Here is a 23,131-nt window from a genome sequence, read left to right as displayed (position 1 = left end):
ACCAGCTCTCCTCTCCACTTCTACCTTGCTCCTAAACTCATTTATATCTTAGCAAGTCACAATAATTTGAACTACCTTAACCCATGCAGAGCATCTGCGCACTAGTACTTGATTGCTCCCTTCACCCCTGCCACAGCCATCCATACCTCAGAGCTCTCGCCACCCTCACCTCACCACATTCTTGCTGCTCCTCCTCCATCCGGTTGCTTCCATCCCCCTCACCCCTCTTGACCACTCCTCCATCCTTTTACTCCATACCCCTAACCCCTCTTGGTCATGGCTGCAGCGTTCCTGGTGCCTATTGGTTAAGCTGCAGCCCCCTATCCCCAGAGACCTCCTCACCCAAGTCCCACTCCTGCTCCTCCCCACAAGAGCAGCAGCAGCGGTTAACCAGGCCCTTCCTCACTGCTGCCACCAACATGGCTGCTCATTCCCCATCAGGCCACTGACAGGCCAGGACCTGTCCCTTGTCCTTTGGGACAAGTCCCTTGTCTGCCTGCCTCCCTCCACCAATGGCCTCGGTAGACCCAATCAGCTGCAGTGGTTGACTGGGCCCTTCCTTGCTACCAATAGGCGGGCGCTGCCATGGCCGCTCATTCCCCTCAGGACGCTGACAGGCTCAGGCCCGTCCCTTGCCCTTCCTTCTTTCTCTCTCCCCTTCACTTCTTTTTTCTCTCTCTCTCTCTCCTCCACTCGCTCTCCCCCTCTGTCTTTCTTCCTCTCCCTGTGCTGTGCATATGCTCCTAACAGGACAAGGAACTATGCATACAGATAGATGCAATGTTTAGCTCAACTCAGCAATCAGGGGGAAAAGCAAGAGGCTGGACTTCATTTCTCCCACAGCTAACTGGTGCTATGACCAACATAATGTGTATGTACCTTGGACATTGTGCATACATGCAGCTAAACAGACACACCTGTGTCTTCCATAATCACTGCAAACATATTAACATTTCACATAGGTTTCCCCCCCCCCCATACATCATATTATGGATACTTACCGAGTTATATTTCATATAAAATATAATATAACTATATTGAACTTTGATACCTATCTGAAAAAAATGACCATTATTAAAAATGATGCATAAAGGCTTAATGTATAAAACAGATTTCAAAATTCTTTTTCCACTATGCTCAAAATAGAAAGCCTCGCTTTATGTTCCCTCATAATGGAAAGCTTCATATGTGGGGGCTCAGAATCTGAGGGGTGAGTTAGATCTTCCTGTGCTGGATGGGGTTACACCCCCCCAGGAGGAGCAGGTGCGCAGCTTGGGAGTACTCCTGGACCCAGGCCTCACCCTGGTTTCTCAGGCGGAGGCCATGGCCAGGAGTGCTTTCTATCAGCTTCAGCTGATTCAACAGCTGCGCCATTCCTTGAAGAGGATGACCACAAAACAGTGGTGCACCAGCTGGTAACCTCCCGGCTTGACTATTGCAATGCGCTCTACATGGGGCTACCTTTGTATGTAGTTCGGAAACTTCAATTAGTTCAGATTGTGGCAGCCAGATTGGTCTCTGGGGTAACCCGGAGAGACCAAATTTTGCCTGTTTTGAAACAATTGCACTGGCTGCCGATATGTTTCTGGGCAAAATACAAAGTGCTGGTTATTACCTTTAAAGTCCTGAATGGCTTAGGCCCGAGTTACCTCAGAGAGCGCCTTGTTCTGAGTGATCCCCACCGCATATTAAGGTCATCTGAGGAGGTTTGTCTCCAGTTACCACCAGCTCATCTGGTGGTGACTCAGAGGCGGGCCTTCTCTATAGCTGCTCCAGGGCTTTGGAATGCACTCCCTGCAGAAATCCGTAATTTGAATTCTCTATTAGCCTTCAGGAGAGCCCTTAAAACGTATCTGTTCAACCTGGCTTTCCAGGGTTTTTAAATCGGTTTTAATATTTTAACCCGGTTTCAGGGTTTTTAATTACTGCAATTGTTTAATTGTTGTTTTAAATGTTTTTAAATTGTTAATTGTTGTTATATTGTTTCTTAATTTTTGTTTTAGCTCTTTACAGTTTTAATGGTTTGTTTGAATTGTAAACTGCCCAGAGCCATTTTGGAAGGGCAATATAAAAATAAAATGAATGAATGAAAGAATAAATAATGCAAAAATTAAGAGCCTGGCCTTTCCTATCATGGTACTATCTCTGTGAAATTGCCTTCCGAGCTAGGCTTATATGTCAAAAGCTGTTTGAGATTGTTTTGATTAGGAGGGCTTTCGGTTTCTCTCTAGCTTCATTCTCAATGAACTGTCTTTTTACTGTTTTATTTAGTTTACAATTCATTGTAGTGGAGATTGGCCGTATCAAAAATAGTTTGTATAAATTGTTTGAATCTATATATTGTATATAACCATTGTGGGATTTAGCCAAAAAAAAAAAAATAAGTACAAATATCCAAATAAATGGAATGTAATTGCTGTAATCAGAAATCTAGACCTGTTTACTCAGAACGAAATCCTAGAGATTTCAAGGAAGATTACTCCCAGGGAAGTGTACATAGGACTGCAGCCTTAATATATACTACACATCCATCTAAAAGCCCTTTTTTATATTGCAAATTTACTGTTAAAAGAATCACATCCAAAAACACATTCTAAAGAAATTTTTATCTGGCCTAGGCATTATATATGGTAATGTAAATAAGCTTACCATGATCAGAGGCAAGAATAATGTTAATACAATTGTGCAGGTTCATTTGCTTAAGACCATCCATCAGTATTCCAATTACCTTGTCCACTCTCTGTAATGCAAGAATTACCTGCAAGATAAAAATGGAGAGGCAAAACAGATGTTAACTTCATATACCAACGCATATCCTCATTCATATGAAAGAGCATTCAGCCTGTGGCCTGCTCCCATCACAGTCCCAAGTACTATGCTATCTGTCTTTAATAAACCAATCACACTAGTGATGGTCTGCAACCTTATAGAGGCTCTATTAGTCAGAAGCATATGGTTATTCAGTCAGCACTATATCTGAACACAGTGGCCGATGGTGTGCATCTAGGCCTATACTGAGACACCACATGAAAAGCATACTGAAAGAAATGGAAACCTACAGATGTATTATAGAAAATCTCAGGAATATGGCTAGAGACAATGGTGATAAGAGGTGTACCACATCCTTAAACAATGACCTTATGCTAGTAAAACAATGTTAATGCTGGTGGAACATTAGTCTGCTAATGTTCCATGGCTAACTGACCTTTTAAATGTGGTGATATTCTTTATTTAGCAGGGGGAGAGCAACTGGCTCTATCCATCCCCAGAACAGCATCCCTCCAGTGGCTGTTGCTGGTCTTTTGTTTATTTTTAAGATTATGTTTCTCTTATGAAATCTTATGTTTCTTTTTTAGATTGTGAGCCCTTTGGGGACAGGGAGACATTTTATTTTATTTTATTTATTTATATCAGGCCTGTTCAACTTATGCCCCCCAGATGTTTTTGGACTACAACTCCCATCACCCCCAGACACAGTGGCCAATAGCCAGGGATTATGGGAGCTGTCACCTTAAGTGGTGTAGAGGGGAAATGCTTGACTAACAAGCATAAGGTTGCCAGTTCGAATCCCCACTGGTATGTTTCCCAGACTATGGGAAACACCTGTGTTGGGCAGCAGCAATATAGGAAGATGCTGAAAAGCAGCATCTTATACTGTGCAAGAGGAGGCAATCATAAACCCCTCCTATATTCTACCAAAAGAAAACCACAGGGCTCTGTGGGCTCCAGGAGTCGCAATTGACTTGATGGAACACTTTACCTTTAGGCCAACATCTGCAGGAGGGCCAAAGTTGAGCAGCCCTGATTTATATCTATATAAACTGCTTTGGGGACTTTTGTTGAATAAATATTCATTGTCATATTCTTTTTTCTTAAAAGGCTTTTGGTGAAGGGCCCATATTGGCTACCAAGCACAATATGGCTACCTTCTAAAATATGCCCATATCCCTGGTGCACTACAGATCTTTTTTTAAAACACAAGAGAATATGACATTACTTACTTCACTGCTGATTGGTCCATATCTGTGGCCCGAGTAATCTGGTTCTTCTAAATACAGAGTGTAAAATTGTGGTCTATATCAAACAGCACCAAAATTTTAATATTTTACATATAAATTACGATAAGCGTGGAAATATTTAAATTCAAATATGGAGATTATTCATCAGGAAAACCGTGTATTAAAACTTACTAAGACTCTACTAGCAAAGAATAGCATACTTCTGATGGCATAAGCTTCCATGGACTAGAAAGCTTTCTAGACCACAACAGCTTGTTCAACAATTTAAAAAGTCTTTAACATGCCGCAAGGTCCTTGTGTGCTCTCCTGCAACAGACTTACAATTCCATCCTCTGGGAACTGTGTATTATTAACTGAAGCAAAGCAAAAGGCCTTAAAGATGCCCATCCTGATATTATACATGATAAATGTGTCTTATTCCCAAGTAAGATAGGGCTGCAGCCTAAGCGGCACAATCTAGCCACAGTCAAAGACTCTCAAGTCCCGTTGGCTGACATTAGAGCAGTCATTGGGGACCATCTGTGAAGAAAGGCTGCTCTGAACTCAGCCAGAGTGTTGCACAAGCAGCAAAGTGTATGCTTGGAGGGTAAAGGGAGAACGGTTTCTGCTGCTCTCCTGTATCCCTGTAAGTAGTCTCTACCTTCCAGAAATATGTCCATGAGGACTGTGCAACCCTGAGGGACGTTGTTCTGGAAGGTAAAGAACACTTATGGGGGCAAGGGAGAGCAGTGAACATGGTTTCCCTCCCCCAACACACACACACGCGCGCGCTACTGCTCAACAACACTCTGAATGAGTTACGAGCAGCTTCTCTGCATGGTGCAGAGATGGCTGCTCTAGATGCCACCCACTGATTTCTGTGGAAAACTTAGGTATTTATTTTATTTTATTTTTACATTTATATTCCGCTATTGCTCTAAGGAGCCCAGAGCAAGGTATGTGGTTATGTTTCTCTTCACAACAACCCTGTGAGGTAGATTAGACAACCCTGTGAAGTATATACTCAAGTCTCCCTCATTCAAATAAAGGAGATTTTAAAGTACCTAGCTTTGGCTACTTCGTGCCCTTACCCATGTAGTGCAGCATAAACTGTCATATGCAAAACCCCTATTTCTTCATATGAACCACTTTAATCTTTGTAATTTGTACACTGCCTAGAGATGTTTGTATCAGGCAGTATAGATATATGATAAATAGATAAATAAATAAATAAACAGGAGGGAGAGGATGAGAAGCAGCCAGTCACCAAATACCCCTTCCACTCATAGATGGGAGGGTGGAGAGAGGAGAAGCTGTCAACAACTCCCCACCCAATATTTTCTGATGGGGAATATTCAGCAACAGCAACTCTTCCTCATCTGTGAATGAGCTTCCTCCAAGAGGCCCTTGGGTTATCAAGGGCCTCTTATTGGATGGGGAGTGTGGAAAAGGCAGTGGGAGTGTAGAGAAGACTTTGGGAGTTGCCCCTTTACTGACATCTCCCAGCATACCTAACTGCAAATGGATATGTTCCCCAGAGAGTCTCACAATGATGAAGGGACCTCTATAGCACACTCCCATTGGCAGATGGGGGTGCCAGGAAAAGCAGTGATGGTCCAACTCTCTTGACAAAGATAGCTATGCCACTCTGCTGACCACGGACTCTCAAAAGGCTTGGGTCTCTGGGCCTGGGTCTCTGGCTAACCCCTCATGCTGAGCCTGACAGCTATACTTCTGGAGTAATTAACTGAAGAAACATCTTCAGGAAGGTAAAGACCCTCATTGGGGAAGTAAGCCTAATTTGGTGGCATTTCAAAAACATATAGCTTGTGGTGTTAAACACAAATACTGTTTAAGCTAATCATTATTACCCTGTTTTCCTAATATTCTAAGCACAACTTTAACTTTGAAACGTTATACTTGCCTTTCCTCTTCTGGTAACTGTAGCCAGCTAAGAAAAGTTATCACTCTTTCTTCAAATGGTATTGATCTAAGCACAATAAAAAAATCTTTACCTCCGGAAAGAAAAACCAATAGATTACTTACTTGTTTCATCTATATAAATTAATATTTGATTATTGTTAGACAAAAGTTTTTTGGTTGTGTTTTAATAACTGTTAGTAGTCTTGTGTGTTTGTTTTACTTCTTTGAATTTACTTTGTATTAACTCCATCGGGAGATTCATCTGAGTCCAGGGTAATTAAGAAAGGGGTTGAAGTCAGGAGTGACAGCTCTACTTAAAAGAAAGAGGAAGAGCCAAGAGAATGGGCATCTGTGCAGCACAGAGAAAAAGGAAAGGAAGGGACCAAGTTTGGACAAGTCTGCTCTTATAGAGGAAGAGAACTGTACTAAAGACTGTTTTGTACAGGTTTTTTGCTGCTTTGAATTGTTCTTCAGTTGCACTCTGAGGAGAAGAAACCTGGTTTTGCTGTAGGCAAAAACATTTTTTAGAGCAAAAATGAGCTGTTTCAACAGCATGTGTCTGGGCTCTTGTTAAAGTGACCAGAGCTTGGAAATTTCTAAATCAGAGCACTCTGTTTTCCTTAGTGGACTTTTCTTGGTGGATTTACTTGAATGTTCCTATGCTACTACTAATGCCTAAAGCATTTCAAATAATACTCACATAAGCGACAATCTGGCTTCTTTAACAGACACAACTAAAACAGTAGACTTATTCTGTATATAGCCTAGCTCCACTCCTAGCAGAGACCAAGTTCTTATAATAACTTTCAGAGCTGTTGTGCTGCAAATATATGTTAGGATAGGAAATGCTAACATCTCCATCAGCACATCTCTAGAAATTACATCAACATTGTGCAGGTTTTTCTGCAGCAATGCAAATAGATATACTGTACAAATGTTTATTATAAGGCTGAAGAGTCAGTGGATTCCTTTTGAATACAACTGGATTTAAATTCCTGAAATCCAAACACTTCAGATGCAGGTGAAATACCCTCTCTTTTTCAATCCCAATAGTAGTAGCATCCTATTTGACATTGCTCTGCAATGGTCTCAACAAAGCAGCAGGTGTTGACAGAAATATATGGCACTGGTAGTGTGAGAAGGATGGTGTACATTTCCACACATGATGACATGATAGAAGTACGGTCGATGAATATGTTGTATTACTATTGACATAGGCTGACATAACTAGTTATCTTTCTTTGAGTCCCAGCAAAGTCTATGAGACTTGAGCACATTAGCATAGGACTAATGTGTATATTTGTCTTCCTTTCCACCAGCATCAAACAGAACATGTTCAATAACCCTGAAATGTATCCGGGATTGAATTAAAAACCTCATACAGCCACAGAGAACTCTTGTATAGTACAATGGACAGTGTATCAGAATTGGATAAGTAAGACAGAGGGAAAATTTCTATGCACTATGAAGCTATCTGGGTAAGTTACTCTCTGCCAGTTTAACCTATGTCACAGGATGGTTTTAAACATGACAGCATACTGTAAATACTGTAAATATATAGGCACATAGATCTACCTGGATTCTTGGGGAAGGTTGGAGGAAATGGGATTTTATTTTTTAAATGGATTTACTCGAATTCAACCAAATAATTGGCTATTATCATGGTAATAATATGATAACTCTATACATGTAATCGCCATAGGGCAGAAGGTAATGTAAACTAAACTGTCTTTCAAAACTACCCAGAGCTTTAAAAACAGCTGAAGAGCTTACATTAGACCAAAGGACAGGGGAAGTTATTCCAAAAGAATCTTGTGAGATTACAGCAAATATATAAACATTGTACTGATATGCATGGCAAGATCACACCCAAAAACATAAAATGAGATGATTATTTGGTTCTTTGTCAATCACTCGTACCCAAATTACAAAATCTTACCCATTGTATATTTGGAAGAAGTTCGGATAACTTCCATTAACACTGACATCTGATCCAGGCCAGAAGAATGTACCAGATTTTTGTCCTTGATACATAGCTGTCAGCCAAATCTGTACAAAGATAGAAATGATTACTATCCATGAAATATTTCTATGTGTTAATTTGATGAAATGTTGTTTAAACTTATGACATATATGCAATCATGGAACTCTCCATAGGACAATACCCTTTGTCTATGTTCCTTTCTTCTTTCTTATATTGTGTTATGTATTGCTTGATTGGTCAGTAAAAGACTGGTTTTATTTCTTTATTTTATTTTATTTATTATTGCCTGACTCCAAAAGGCTCTAGGTGGTTCACAACCATAAATACAATAAAAAACAATAGAACAAACTATTAAAACAAAAAGGAGTTAAAACAATTTAAAACATTCAAAGATTACTAAAAGACAGGCTAAAAAAATGTGTCTTAAGGATTCTTTTAAAGGCTGACAAAGATGTTAGGCCACGGATATATCTATAGGGAGTGCATTCCACAGCCTTGGACTGACTACAGAGAAGGCCTGTTCCCGAGTCGCTGCCAGAGGTGCTGCTGGCATCCAGAGACAGACCTCTCTCGATGACCTTAATGTACGGTGGGGATCAGGCAAAAGAAGGCGCTCTCCCAGGTAATCTGGTCCTAAGCCGTTTAGGTCTTTAGAGGCAATTACCAGCGCTTTGTATTTTGCCCGGAAACCTACTGGCAGCCAATGCATTTTTTTTAAAAAAAACAAGCATAATGTGTTCCCTCTGAGAAGAGAGCAGGTCTTGTAGTAGCAGGCATGACTTGTCCCCTTAAGCTAAGCAGGATCCACCCTGGTTGCATACAAAAGGGAGACTAGAAGTGTGAGCACTGTAAGATATTCCCCTTAGGGGATGGAGCTGCTCTGGGAAGGGCATCTAGGCTCCAGGTTCCTTCCCTGGCATCTCCAAGATAGGGCTGAGAGAGATTCCTGCCTGCAACCTCGGAGAAGCCGCTGCCAGTCTGTGTAGACAATACTGAGCTAGATAGACCAATGGTCTGACTTGGTATATGGCAGCTTCCTATGATCCTATGAAACCCCAGAGACCAATCTAGCCTCTGCATTTTGGAGCAACTGAATTTTCCACACTACATACAAAAGCAGTCCCACATAGAGCACATTTCAGTAGTCAAGCCTATTAGTTACCAGAGAGTGCATCACAATTCTGAGATCATTTGAAGGCTATTAATGTAGAATAGGTTTCTCATTTTTTAAAAAAGGTAACAAAGTTTACATTTCATGGTCTTTGACAGATGTTTACATTTCCCCTGGTGGCATATTTAAAATTAGCACTTACCGGCTGTCCTTGGTACCACTGTGGGTTGAACTTCTCTTGATTTCTGAGTGTGAAGAAAGCATTTCTATTTGGCTCATACATTTTGTTATCGACTAGACCATGGGATTCTGGATATAGGCCCTGCAAATAAAATCAATTTGTTGTATATGTACCATTATTTGGGCAATGATGCATAAGTCAAGAGGATACTGGGATGATTTCTTTCCAAAGTGTTTCAAACTATTATCCCCTAAAGCTAGCTTGCCTATCTTTTATAATCTTCCTCTACAACGTGCAGCCTCAGAGTAGCTTTGGGTGTTTTCAAGGGGTATATACTCAGTTTATTGGGACAACAGTGAGGCCCAAGAGGAGTTAGGCAATCACAACCTGGTTTGGTTTCATAAGCTAAAATGTTTTTTTAATGGATTTATAAGCTAAAGAACAGGACTGATTTGAAAAGGAAAAAAGGACATTACATATTTATAGACAGGAACAGGAGAAAGTGGGATATGATGGGACAGATGAAAGTTGGGAAGTGGATGGTTATCTTCAATGGCATGGTGTCATGAGGAAAGATGTGGTAGTGTATGAAAAGGGACTGGTCTCATTTTTCTCCACCCTATACCTTTGAAATGGGAAACACAAGTTGTTGATTGTTCAAGCTTGAAACTACACTTTTGCATCATCAACTTTAAAGACAGCTGTTATCCAGATGGTTAAAGGATCATTAGTCTAATGGGATTTTATTTTAGAAATTACATTCCTGTGGGATTTGGGTTCTAGGGAAGCAGTAAGTAGGGCCATGCCAGCTAGAATGGAGACAACAATCAACATCTTCCAAGGCTAAGCAGTTCCTCTGACTAGGAGAAAAGGCTAGTGACTAGGGAAATGACATAAGGCTGTTCTCATGACATGAGCTGCCTGATTTACCCCAGGCAGCTCATGCTGTCTGGAGCACTAGAAGCCCTCCACTCCTGGCTGCTCCAGCCATGGGTAGCCCGATGTCTCTACCCAACATTTTACCAAGGTAGAACAAATCTATGGTTCATTCCACTTCGGTAGGTGATTGTGTGGCCTATCACCCCCAGGGTACTGGGCTCCCTGATGGCCCGCCACCATTTTTAGCAGCGAGCCAGGGGGAAAGAGCAGCCTCATGGAGTGGAGCAGCTGCAGTACTAGAAGCAGTCACTCCTCTGCTTGCTCGCTGCCTTCTGGGTTCATGGAGGACCCAGCACAGCTTTGAGCATTGCTGCCAGCACTTTACTGCTTACTACAAGGTTTAGGAAACCTCCAGATTGTCTGCAGGAAAGCAGGAAGGAGTCTGCCTCCCTGCCCACCCTTGTTCGTGTGAAATACCTTAATAATTTATTAACTGCTGCTATTACACCTTCCCACTGAATAGCCATGATTCCCTCTAACCATACTGCCTTGTGATGGCTCTTTGGTCTTGGCATGGACATTTCAAGCTACACTCCTTATCTCCAATTATTCTCCCATTTTCTGCGCGCGCACACACACACACACACACACACACAAATCTCTAACAATTGCTAAGCAATGGGAATTGCTAAAGTGCTTCAAAAAATGTTTTGACTACATAATCGCAAAGTTCTACATAACTACAACTCTCTTCCCATAGTTAATTTAGAACCTTACTAATCAAATGGAACAACATGAAATAAAATAAAAACCCACATGATTCCTTTTCAGGGTATGCAGAGAATGGAAATGAGAAGAAACTCTTACCGTGACAATACTGTAATGATTGGGAAATGTTTTTGATGGATAGACTGGTCTCAAGGCACGAGTGTATGTTCCACATTCCCCTGGTGGAGAAAAGATAATATTAGAAATGCTTAACAATTCCACACTTTAGATAATATTACTTTTCATATCAGACATTTACAGAGAATATAAAAGGAATATAGCAAAATGAACATTCAGCAACTGAACTCAAGGCCAATTCTTCACATGCAATTATCAGTGTGGTAGCTGGTTGGAACACAGCTGCAAGAAGCAGCACTAGAGAAGCAACATAGTGATCTATTTGTGTGTATCAGCTTCTCCAAACAGTTCAGGCAATTTATACCGTGTTAAGGCAGCTGCTTTTGGGGAGGGAGAGGGGGCAGTTTGTAACAAATTACAATCACAATGGCAATCTGGTACAAATTACCCAGACTATGCAGCAGCGCTCTTACCCCTGGATCTTGGGGCCCTGGTCCATGGCCTCCAAGAGCCAGGGGGCCTCCGAAGGCTATGGGGGTGGGGGGGGCAGGGCAAGGGCATGAAAGGATGATAACTGAAGGGTATATAGAAGAAAGACAGGTATTAAAGGCCCAAAACCTGTCTGCCTGTATTGAAGGCAGACAGGTATCGAGTCAAGTGTATATATGATCAAGGACAACACACAGGACAGCAAGAGAAGGGAGGAGGTAAGTCTGATATAACTTTAGAAACACGCACTGGGTTCCTACTAAACCAGCAAAACACACAAATGAGTGTGCGCTCACAGACACACAGACACTACAGTCTGAAGTTTTGATATAATCTGAACTGCCAGGAGAAACTGAACTGCCAGGAGAAACTGATGGTATGTTTTGAGTAAGAAGAGAAATTGTTCAAAAATTCTTCAATTTTTGAACAGGTGAGAGGGGTCTCTCTCACCTAAATAAAGCAATTTTAATCTGCTGTAGTTCAGCCATTCTGCATTCAGTGTTGCTGAACATTTGCCAGAGCATACTCTTAATGAAGTAGATTCTCCATGCTGAATTTCATACTGATAGGACACAGTGTCTTAATTTTATAGTGAATAAAATTGTATTTATAATGATATAATTCTTATAATGATATAATTCTAAAGAAGCTGATCACCTTAACTACACAGAAGCTCCTGCAACAGGAAAACTAAGGCTTAAATTCAATCAGGAGTTGACATTCTGACTGAATTAACTAGAGAAAATTTAGTTTAGAGTAACTCCTGAATGGTACTACTTAGTAACTATTGAGTCTGGATGTCAGACAGTGACATCAGTCCGAACTTAGAAATGGGAAAGAATCATATCCCGTGTTACACTTATATGAGTCAGATTCACAAAGAAAAATAAAGCGAATAGAATATTTAATGAATAGGCCAGGCTCTAATGAACTGTGCAACTTGTACAAAATTGTAAGAAATTTTGCTTGGGACTTCTTTGTAAGGTTGTTTTCCGTTCTGATTGGCTCACTGCTAATCAACCTAAAATATGGTATAGGGAGGTCTACAATCCGAGGTCCATGCACTGACTTGGTGCCATGGGGAGGGGAGTGGCAAACAGGATCTTTTTTAAAAAGGAGAGCAGGGCCTTACCTGCTCTCGCTGCTGCATGCCGCTTCTTGTCGCGGCGGCACTTGTCCCAAGAACCTGTGTGCGGCACCAGTACACACATGACATCTGCACATGCTTGGGCACCATTTGCGGGGTCAGCAACACTTAGAAGCTGCATGGGGTGGTGGAGAGCAGGTAAGGGCCTGCTCTCCTTTTTAAAAAAAGATCTCACTCCCAGCTCCACTTCCCGGGGTGCCAAATCGGTTCAGACACCTTCCAAACCGGTTCGATGCCAAACCCAGTGCAGGAACCTTGGTTCGTGCACATCCCTAATATGGTACTTACGTAAAATGACAAATACTATGCCATTGTGAAATACTTTCACAAAATATTTCAGCAACTCTAACCTTGCTCCTTTCAAAACTCATCTCTAAAAGGTGAATCTGGGGACTTTTATAGAAGATTACATTCCTAAATTATAGACTAATTCTGTAAATGTCTGTTCCACTATTGTATAGGGCAAATCATCTTTTTATTATTTTCCTCACACGCACAAGAAAATAATACCACATCACAGACGTTCTTTTTCCAGACCAGTGTTCCACACCAGAATACATAATGGGATGCTTTCAGCAGCCCACAGTTCCAGCAGCAAGTTCATCAGCAAAAATAATATCAGGGTCCTTTCCACTGGCAACATGCCTCTATTATTATTGACATGCGTCAATAAGAAATACTAATATTTTCAGTAATTTGGGAAAACTACTAGTAGAGTGACAACAACTTCTTCTCCGATCCATCTCTGCCTCTCTCCCCCAGTACTCTTGAGCCAGAAATCCAAACACACAAGTCATGTGTGTTTCTTTTAAAACTCCTTTTCAAAACTTCTGAACTTGTTCCTGTGTCCTATTTTTTTTTAAGCATACCAACTCCTAAGAAACATTAAAGAGACAAATGGTCTTGTCTTCCAAGTTTGGGACTGTGGTCACTGCCAAATGACCACTGTTGAGCAACAGAAACAGTTGCTTAATCATGTCAACATTTCTTAGAACCCAAGCATGACTCCACCTAGCCCATCTTGTCTCTTGACTCTTTATTAGCCATAAAAACCACCCTCCTTATTTGGGTCAAAAGCAGTTTAAGGGAGAGGTAATGGGCTTAAGAGAGCAGACATCATGTTAAGGAAAAAAGAGACTGCTTAGATTTTTTTCCCCCTTCTTAATAGATCAACATGATTTTTCTCAGACAGAGAAGCTACTCACGTAATTTGCTAATAACAGGAAGAAGTCCACCCCATGTGTGCAAATACTCAGCTCTGAATCCATCCAAAGAAAACAATAATACTGGAGGTTTTGTAAATCTAAGCAATTATAAATGAGACAGTTAAAAGCAAACATTTGATAATTATTCATTCATATTCTAGGCACTCTTTCAGAGAAGTCTACAGCCCTTTTCAGATGTCCTGGTCTTTTGCTGAATGTGTGGAGGCTGGGGTGGTAGGCCAGCGGGCATGATCTCACTCCTTCCCCTCCATGCAGTCTGCACACAGGTAGAGGATAGGTATGATGTGTATCCAGAGATTAAATCAAGCAACTAGACATTACTTGAAGTATGTTATCAAGCATCAGACTAGATACTACTTTAAGTGTGTCACTGTGGACAGGGTGTATATTTTTAATTCATAACTAGCAGCCAGATCTTGCCTTGCCAGGGTTTAACTTTCTTTTCTCTCCACAGTCCTCAGAGTGGCTGTTGCTTGTGTCCATTTTGTGTGTCTTTTTTAGACTGTGAGCTCTTGTGGGACAGGGAATAATTTTCTTCTTTATTATTATTATTTCTATGTAATCTGTTTTGAGAACTGTTTTGTTGAAAGGCAGTATATAAATAATAGTAAAAGTAAACAATAGTCCTGATCAGCCCGCAACACACACTATGCATGGCTACTACTTGCTTTAAGAAAAAAAGCTTTCATTGAGAGCTCTTCTCATTTATGTTCTCTCATTTATGTTCAGCAGTCGTAGAACAGTGTACTGTACACAGGGACAGATCTGTACAGGTACAGTTATTCACATGTTATGTTAAACACAGGTGCGGCAGTAAACTTCCTATCTGTGACATGCATTTGAGTGGCCTGTACAGAGATTCACTTTAAAACGAACACAGGTACAATCATTCACACAAAAACAAGTCCATGCGTACAGACATCTGTACACCCATACAACATAATGTCTGAACAAGGCTCTGAAGATGGGGGGCGGGGAGTTAGATCAGGCTCATAGTGGAAGCAGAGGGTAAGCCACCCCTCTTGCACACTATGGGATGGGTCAAACTGCAGTTTCTCATTGCACACAAATTCTGGGAACTGCAGTTTCTTAACTATCTAAACTTAAAGCAAACCAGGATGTCAAATGAGGATCACAATATGATTTTGATATATTTGTTTGTTATTATAGTTAGTTAACAAATTCCAATGCATATATAATGCAGAACAGTTGTTCTAATGCAAAAGCAAACACTTGCACACTCTTCCTCTTATGCATGGAGCGGGAAGGGGGATTTCACAAGCCTGAGGTTCACTGTACCTTGTTCATGATAATCCAAGCCATGGTTTAAATGATAATCTGATCCAGGCTATTAGGTGGTAGAAAACTGCATTTCTGAAGGGCTTGCATTAAGGGCAGTGGGGATTAATTGTTCCAGCTGCAGGACATGCTGGAATGGGGCCAAAATGCCGTCTTAAATATTTATATTGAAGATTAGGAAAACCTGACTAACTGGTGAGGTGTTGCACTGATACAGCTAGTTGTTTTTGATATGTAATATTTATCACTGGGGATCTTTAAGGTAATATAATTGGTTGTATGAGCTTTGGTGGACTTGAGCTTTCAGAATAGCTGGGTGACCTCTTAAGGTCACCTTATCCCTATGTTTCAAAGTAGCCATCCATCACTGGAGATGAGCTCTGCATCTGACAAAGATGCTTCAGATAAGATTTCTGCTGCAGGTATGAGGTTTGACTTGATCATCCATGAAGCTCATCTCTCTCTGTCAAATGCCAGTGCTTTAGAGAGATAAAACATGCCAATGCTTTATAGAGAAAGACGTTTTAAAGTACTGTGAGGTTCCGTACTGTCTTTATTAGAAGACATCTCTTCTGAAAGTCCTGGCTTTACCAAAAATGTTCCAAACTTCTCGTCTTAAATATGGCCATGTGTTAAATACAACAGAATAGTATCCTTTAGGGTTGGGATTACGACAAAGCAGCATCTAGAAATAGGTATAAAAGTATAGGGGCACTATAGCACCACCACATAGGATGGATATGTGAGTGTGCACATCTCCCCACCCACTGTGCTCTGTTCCTTAACTGCATGGGTGGTGGTTTGTCCAAACTGCTCCTCTCCAAGTGGATCAAATATTTATTTAAAGTAGTATTCTGACAACCTGCAGAGGGGTGGTTTGAACAGAGTGAGCCTCCATGCAATTAAAGAACAGGAGGGGGAAACATGCATTTTAATGTCTTTATCATGTGGGGCTTGGCCTATCAGGCAAAGCAGGTCTGAACTAGCCCAAAATAAGAATAATGGTTGACATCCTGACTAATGAAACACACACACACACTAATGCTTGGAGGGATACGGATGTGCCGGGAGCCCTCGCACAGCGATCCCAGTCTATCTGCATGCACACTGTTTCACAACAGCCCCGACAGTTCAGAGCACTGCCCTTGCTCCAGAAGTGCTCTGTGAGATTGGAAGTATATTGCTAACCCGCAGCAACATGTTTTTGGTCTTACAGAATGCTTCTGTAGCATGGGCACTGCACCGACCTCTAAGGGCTCTTATGCAACAGGGGAATGGGGGAGTTGCATGAGGGCTCCTGGCTGGCACATCCCCACAGTTCCTTGAAGCTTGTGCACTTCGTTAGTCAGGATGTCAGCTGGTATACATTTAATTTTCAATGGGAGTATTTACTTTTGAATCATTGTTCTCAATCACTTCTAATACTATCAGTTAATCATAAATTAATGGCTACCAATCTGCATATCTAGGAAAACTGCCATTACTGCTGAGTCAACATGGTACTTATTCTCTACTTCGTAGCTTTACATAAAATCAATGTCAGATTCCATAAACCTTTTCTCTTCCGTGTGTGTGTGTGTGTGTGTGTGTGTGTGTGTGTGTACACGTACCCTCCAATGTGTTTATTCATTCTCCAACTGAGGAGAATACTTCATGAATCTGATGAAATGGGGTCTAGTCCATGAAAGATTATGATGATATAAATTTGTTGGTCTCTAACGGTGCCACAAGATTCTTCATTGTTATTCTCTTTTGATGGTTGGTTGACCTCTTATTATTCATTCATTCAATTTCTATACCGCCCTTCCAAACATGGCTCAGGGCAGTTTACACAGAGAAATAATAAATCAATCAGATGGATCCTTGTCGCCAAAGGGTTCACAATCTAAAAAGAAACACAAGATAGGCACCAGCAACCGTCAGTGGAGGTACTGTGCTGGGGGTGGATAGGGCCAGTTACTCTCCCCCTGCTAAATAAAGAGAATCACCACGTTAAAAGGTGCCTCTTTGCCAAGTTAGCAGGGGTAAGTAACTCTTGCACTTTGGATAGCAGATGTTTTTCTTCGCCTGCCCTTGTTACACTTGTTTTTATTGAGGTCAGTGAAACTGATGTTCCATAAAACCTTAGAAGACCCTAAAGTTAAGGGACAATGGCTTACATACTGTGTAGTGCACTGGCAGTGAGAGATCTGTCCTTGCTGCTGCATGGCTTTAAAATAGCCTCCACTGCTTGCAGAGGTGGGGTGCTCTGTTCCCTCAGAGTGTTGTGAACTTGCACAGTATAATGCTTCTTCCATTATTCCCAATGGGAGAAGTGTCTCACTGTGCAATCGCAGAATGTTCCAAGGCAACACCCTGCCTCTGCAAGCTGTGCAGGTATGTGTTTTAAAGCTGTACACCAGTGAGGATGGGATCTCTCATCATCAGTGTCGTGCTGCACAGTATATAAGCCAGTGAGCCCTTTCTCACGATCGCATGAGAGGGCTTAAAAGCAGGCAGCAGGAAAGACAGCAGAAACTTGCCTTCCCCACAGATGGTCCTCGCGTTGTTGCTGGGTGCATGAATCATGTGCCCAGATGATTCACTGCTGCCCCAGGCAGCACAGAGCTGTGGGGTTTGGGACCGCAGAAATCCCACAATGCATTGTGTGAGTGTGCAGTGCGAGTGTGCGGTGCATTGTGGGGATCCCCGCCCCAGTGATGGGCAGGTGCTCGTCAGTGTTTCAGCACCACTTTAACCTCATTTAACTGCCCGACCTCTTCGTCTGGTTTGCCACCGAGGCACCACTGAGAGCCTCATGGGAGCCACGCGGCTCCCCGCAGTTCCCATGGGCAGCCAAACCCTGGCTTAGCTGCCCTAGCCCAGTCTTGGCTGCTTGTGAGAACAGCCTCCGTAACTGGCAAGTAGGTTTTGAGAAAGAGTGGTTAGGCTTGGAGTTTAAATCTCTTACAAAAATAAAATTGGGCCCTTCTGTGATGAATTTTTAAATTTACCCTCTTAGACAAGATAAGAACATCAAGATAATTTTGGTGCCAAAGAGACTAACTGAATGAAATGACTTGCCAATTTAAAATAACAGGTTGGAAAGTATTTTTTTTTCATATTGTCTTCTGATTTGGCATTAGAATGAAACCCACAAGTTAAATATAGAGTGCACTGTGCACAACTGCACATTTAAGATGTTTGGCCTTCTTCCTGAGCCAATTAGTTTAGCTGTATAAATTATACATGTCTGCCCCATTCAAGAAGATTGATTGCTCTGCCTTGTTTATAATATACAAAAAACATTAGAGAATACAATTATACAAAACACCAGCATTCACTTTTCTGTCTTAAAAAAAGAAAAGGCAAACCAAAGCTTAAAAAAACAAAACTCTCAAGGGAGATCTTCTTGGACGGCGATACATTTAGAATAATTGCTGCACAACTTCGTTCTTTGTTTAAGGATTGGGTCAAACTCTGCCACTGTGAACATTATGCAGACAAAGAGGCTGTTCTCACAAGCCTAGGCTGCCATGAACCATGCGGATCCTGGTGCTTGCGCTCAGCTCTGTGTGTCCTCAGGCTGTGTGCAGCTCGAGGAGACACACAATCCCAGCAGCCAGGTTAAGGGAGCCCTCGCTCCCTCAACCTCAGCTAAGAGCTGGGCTTAAAAGTAAGATCTGCAAGGGCGGAAGTGCTGGGATCTGAGAGGATTCCGGTGCTCCACAGAAGTAGCCTAGCTCAGGCAGGGCAGGCTGCTCATGAGGACAGCCTCACTAAGTAAGTAGGTAGTTTATTATACTGAAGCTTGGATACTACGTAACACATCTAAAAAGATATTATTTGCTTCTTGACTATTTGCATATTTAATTTAATAACTACAAATTTCAGTCAAGGTTAAAACATTATTAAGTCCATTGGAATCAATGGGTTGATTTCAAGCCCACTGAGAATGTTGCTAGTGCCTATGGACAATTACTCGTTCTAGCTGGAGTACAAAAAGGGAAGCCTGAATACATCAGGTTTCAGCTAAGATTTGTGATGAACAGTCCAAACCTTATACAGTTCCCATATATAAAGCCTATTTAAATGAACAAAGTGTTGTGCTGGGATGGTTAAAAGCAGTAATTCCCAAACTATGTGCCACGAACCAACTGCTAGTATGATGTCATGAGAGAAAAGCCAATTAAATCCTCCTAAGAATGGATGGCAAAACTAAGACGAGGCCCAATGAGTTCATGTTTATGTCGTAACTAGATACATACTTTCCCCATAGAAATTAAATATTGCCATTATAAGTATGCAACAGGTAACCTTGGATGGATGGATGGATGGACTGATTAAGTGCCGTCAGGTTGGTGTCAACTCTTAGCAGCCACCTTTTAGACCTGCTTCAGTTATTCAAATGCTCCTGGACAACAGAGCAGGTGAACTAACCCCCATCACACACACTCTATAGGCACATATGGGATTCATATAGTCCAGCAGTTGTGCAAAATTTGCCAAGGCTACTGTACCTGGTCAGTGGTCACAATAGTGCTTGGCCAAAAACCACAAATTTAAGAGCTGCCATCATAAGCATAAGCCTAGGCACAGACCAATTACAATAACTGAGTAGGAACCACGATGCAGGCAGGGAGTCAGAGTCCAAGGCTATGGGATAGGAAGAAGGAGTATTGTGTCAGCACAGTGGAGTTTTTGGATTGTACCATAGATGGCCTTAATGGTATTATGAGGACAAATCAGTTGTAAAAATCTTTACTTCAGCAAAGAGCTTGATAATAAGCAAATTAATGCTTGGCCAAAGTATGGTATACTGCTCAGATAAAAATATGAACACATTTTATTCATATTAATAAATAATATTAATATAATAATATTCGGGGGGAAAGGCAATAGACCAATACTCTTGAGAGTAAATGGCACTTTTTTGTACGTTAAGTGTAGAAAAAAAATCACTTAAGTGCAATACATTATTTCTTTTCCATTTTGTATTTCTTTTCTAATTTTTTTGTCTCTTTGAAGTATTATTATTATTATTATTATTTTAACACATTTGTATACAACCCAAAATGCAAGTCTCTGGGCGGTTTACAACAATACAATAAAAACAACAGTATAAAGATTAAAACATTACAACAATTTAAAATTTAAAATGTTAAAACTATTAAAAACACAATTAAAACAATATCTAATTAAAAGCCTGGGAGAACAAATGTGTCTTGACTGCCTTTTTTAAAGTTGTAAGAGATGGGGAGGCTCTTATTTCAGCATGAAATGCGTTCCAAAGCCTTGGGGCAGCAATATAGAAGGTGTCCCTGAGTAGCCACCAGACAAGCCGGTGGCAACTGCAGACGAACCTCTCCAGATTATCTCAATGGGCAGTGTGGTTCATAGCGAAGAAGGTGTTCTCTTAAATACCCAGGATGCAAGCTGTTTAATGCTTTATAGGTTATAACCAAAACCTTGTATTTTGCCCGGAAACTTATTGGCAACCAGTGTAGATCTTTTAAGATAGGAGTGATATGGTCTCTCCGAGATGACCCAGAGACCAATCTGGCTGCCGCATTCTGGACCAACTGCAGTTTCCGGACTATGTACAAAGGCAGCCCCACATAGAGCGAATTGCAGTAATCAAGTCTGGAGGTGACCAGCAGATGTACTATTGTTCTGAGGTCATTTATTGTCAGAATTCATGTATATTTTTAGAACTGAATCTGTCAAATAAATTAAGATATGATTAAACTATTTTCTCATCCAAAATACACATTGAAACAGATCTTAAGACATAGGTCTCAACACCCATATGGATAAAAAGCAGTATCTCATATAGGTCACAGGCTTGGAGCTTCTGATTAGAGGTTCCCAAATACAGAGGTTTGGTTTGTAAGTCTCATATTGTCTATGTTGGCAACATGACCACAAGTACCACAAAAATGTTTTCTCATAAGAAGATTCAAACTACTTTTGCAAAAAAAAAAAAAAATCCTTTAAAACCAATAGCATCTCACTGACATCAGTGCACACTAAAAGGAAGTGATGAAGAGGAAAATGAAGAGGAAGGTCCAGCTTCTTTAGAATGCAGTCACTAAGAAAAAAATATGTTCTTATGGTGGTCACAGTTCTCTCCTTTGTATTCTGTTTCTTGCTACAAGCCTAATTGCTTGTAAATTGCTTAGTAGCCTGTTCCCTGGAAACAGGGAAATTTTACTACTATCTTTTATAAATTATTCTACAGAAATATTGCTTATATTGCCAGAGCTATATGTACTTCTTTTCCTTTACAAAGATGTAAAATCAAACTTAAGTATTCTTACCCTTTTGGGCACTGCGGTTCATTTACGTCCTCACATTTTTCTTCAAGCCAGCTTGTCTTTCCTTATTTTTTTTAAAAAGAAATCATTAGTTTATTCTATTCTTCATAAAGGGGAAATCTATTGTAACTATGTAGCTGGTGCAGGAACTTAAATATATTTAATTACTTCAAACTGAAATTTATGGACTTGATTATTTAATACCTTCTAAATGTGGTATGTATTTACACAGGGAGGGTACAATATTTAAGAACATATCACAGTGTAAGTATTGGAAATTGCAATGGCGGCAGGATTATTCCCAGCCAGGAAGTAAATCTCATCTTTAGAGATAAAGGGATGTAGGGGGGTTCATCCTTCTGGAGCTCCAACACCAAGTTGAGCCAGGCTCAGAGAAATGTGGCTGGGGTAATGAACCAGAGGGAGGCAAGGCTGGGGAGGATTCTTTTCCCATCACCTGCACACCTCAAAAGCAGATTCATCACCCTCTGATTTAAATGTGATTAGGCAGACTACTGTCACTATGATGCCTAGTTTCACCCTTGGAGAGAAGGATGAAAAATCCCACAAAATCCTGCACAAGTTCCACACAACTGAGTGGGATTTGGACTTCTGTTTCTGGGGCAGCTTTCTCCCTGGCCAAAAGACAAGCCATGTTTGAAACAGAGATAAGTCAATGAAAAGAAAACAAAATTCCACTGAGTACACACAAGCTTGTTTCCAAAATACTGGGTTCCTGAGTGGACCCAGAGATAACACTACATAAAGTAAGAGCCAGAGTTAGGAAAGAATTTGGCAGGATATGGGTGGAACCTGGCAGAATCTAGTATTTACCGGCTTCTAAAGCCCCTGTACTGACTACTTGACATAATAATGGCTTATTGGTTGGTTTTGGTGACAACTGTAGTTATGCCTAAAATTGCTCTTTGGATCCAAGCCAAAATAGGTTTCCTAAGCTTTTTTAAATCAATTACCAGATGTATGAAAAATTACAGTAAATAGGCCACTCCATCATGGCTCTCTTATGAGGTCATTCTCATGACCGGCTCTACCTGGGCTACTGCATCCCTACCCAGAGCTGGTCATGAGAAGAGCTGGGATCAGTCCCAATTCCAGCACTCTCAGCCGGTTGAAACTCAGGCTAAAAGTGAGGGAGGAGGGCACAGACCCTTCACCCTCACCCCCTGGTTGTGTGGGTGCTTAAGCTGCCAGTAGCCCAAGCATCCATAGAACCAGGCAGAAGGAGCACAGCATGGAAATCCCCCAGTGCCCCATGTTCCTTGTGTGGTGCATTGTGGGATGCAGGAGGACCCAGTCTGCATTTGCCCCACACCCTCGCCACTCCCGGAGCACTCATGCACTGGTCATGAGGGAATGAGGTGCTTTGGAACCCAGGAGCAGCTGTGATCATGTGGGAGGAAGCAGGCAGGCTACAGCATTCCACCCCATCCCTCCCCAACCCCAGCTCATGGGTCATGTGAATGACCCTTATGTCTTTCAAGGATGCGAGAAAAGGCAAATAATGTTTTACCTTCACAAACTGAATAATAATTGACACAGCAATTATTATTTTTCACACAGTCATCTGAACAGGAACAAGTATATTCTTGCCGGTTCTTCTCACCACATCGAAACTTGGTGCAAGTCCATATATGAGCTATAAACACATAAAACGAATCTGCTTTAAACGTGACTACGCTCAGTAACATGTGCAAAGGCATATGAACACAATTGCATATCATGTATCCAGCT

General features: G+C 41.3%; 1 protein-coding gene across 2 annotated transcripts in view; it reads right to left on the bottom strand.

The window, feature by feature from the left end:
* Positions 1–23,131, bottom strand: part of ENPP1 (ectonucleotide pyrophosphatase/phosphodiesterase 1) — a 68,665-nt gene that overhangs the window by 24,953 nt on the left and 20,581 nt on the right. For both annotated transcript variants that reach the window (XM_053287228.1, XM_053287237.1), the window contains exons 4-12: positions 22,911–23,036; positions 21,383–21,443; positions 13,764–13,861; positions 10,944–11,023; positions 9,219–9,338; positions 7,861–7,970; positions 5,923–5,988; positions 4,002–4,074; positions 2,650–2,758 (exon numbers count right to left, since the gene is read on the bottom strand). In XM_053287228.1, coding sequence (XP_053143203.1) covers positions 2,650–2,758; positions 4,002–4,074; positions 5,923–5,988; positions 7,861–7,970; positions 9,219–9,338; positions 10,944–11,023; positions 13,764–13,861; positions 21,383–21,443; positions 22,911–23,036 — 843 coding nt within the window. The remainder of the gene's footprint in view (positions 1–2,649; positions 2,759–4,001; positions 4,075–5,922; positions 5,989–7,860; positions 7,971–9,218; positions 9,339–10,943; positions 11,024–13,763; positions 13,862–21,382; positions 21,444–22,910; positions 23,037–23,131) is intronic.

The sequence above is a fragment of the Hemicordylus capensis genome, chromosome 1, assembly GCF_027244095.1.
Source record: "Hemicordylus capensis ecotype Gifberg chromosome 1, rHemCap1.1.pri, whole genome shotgun sequence".
Taxonomy (NCBI): domain Eukaryota; kingdom Metazoa; phylum Chordata; class Lepidosauria; order Squamata; family Cordylidae; genus Hemicordylus; species Hemicordylus capensis.
This window is presented reverse-complemented; position numbering and strand designations above follow the sequence as displayed.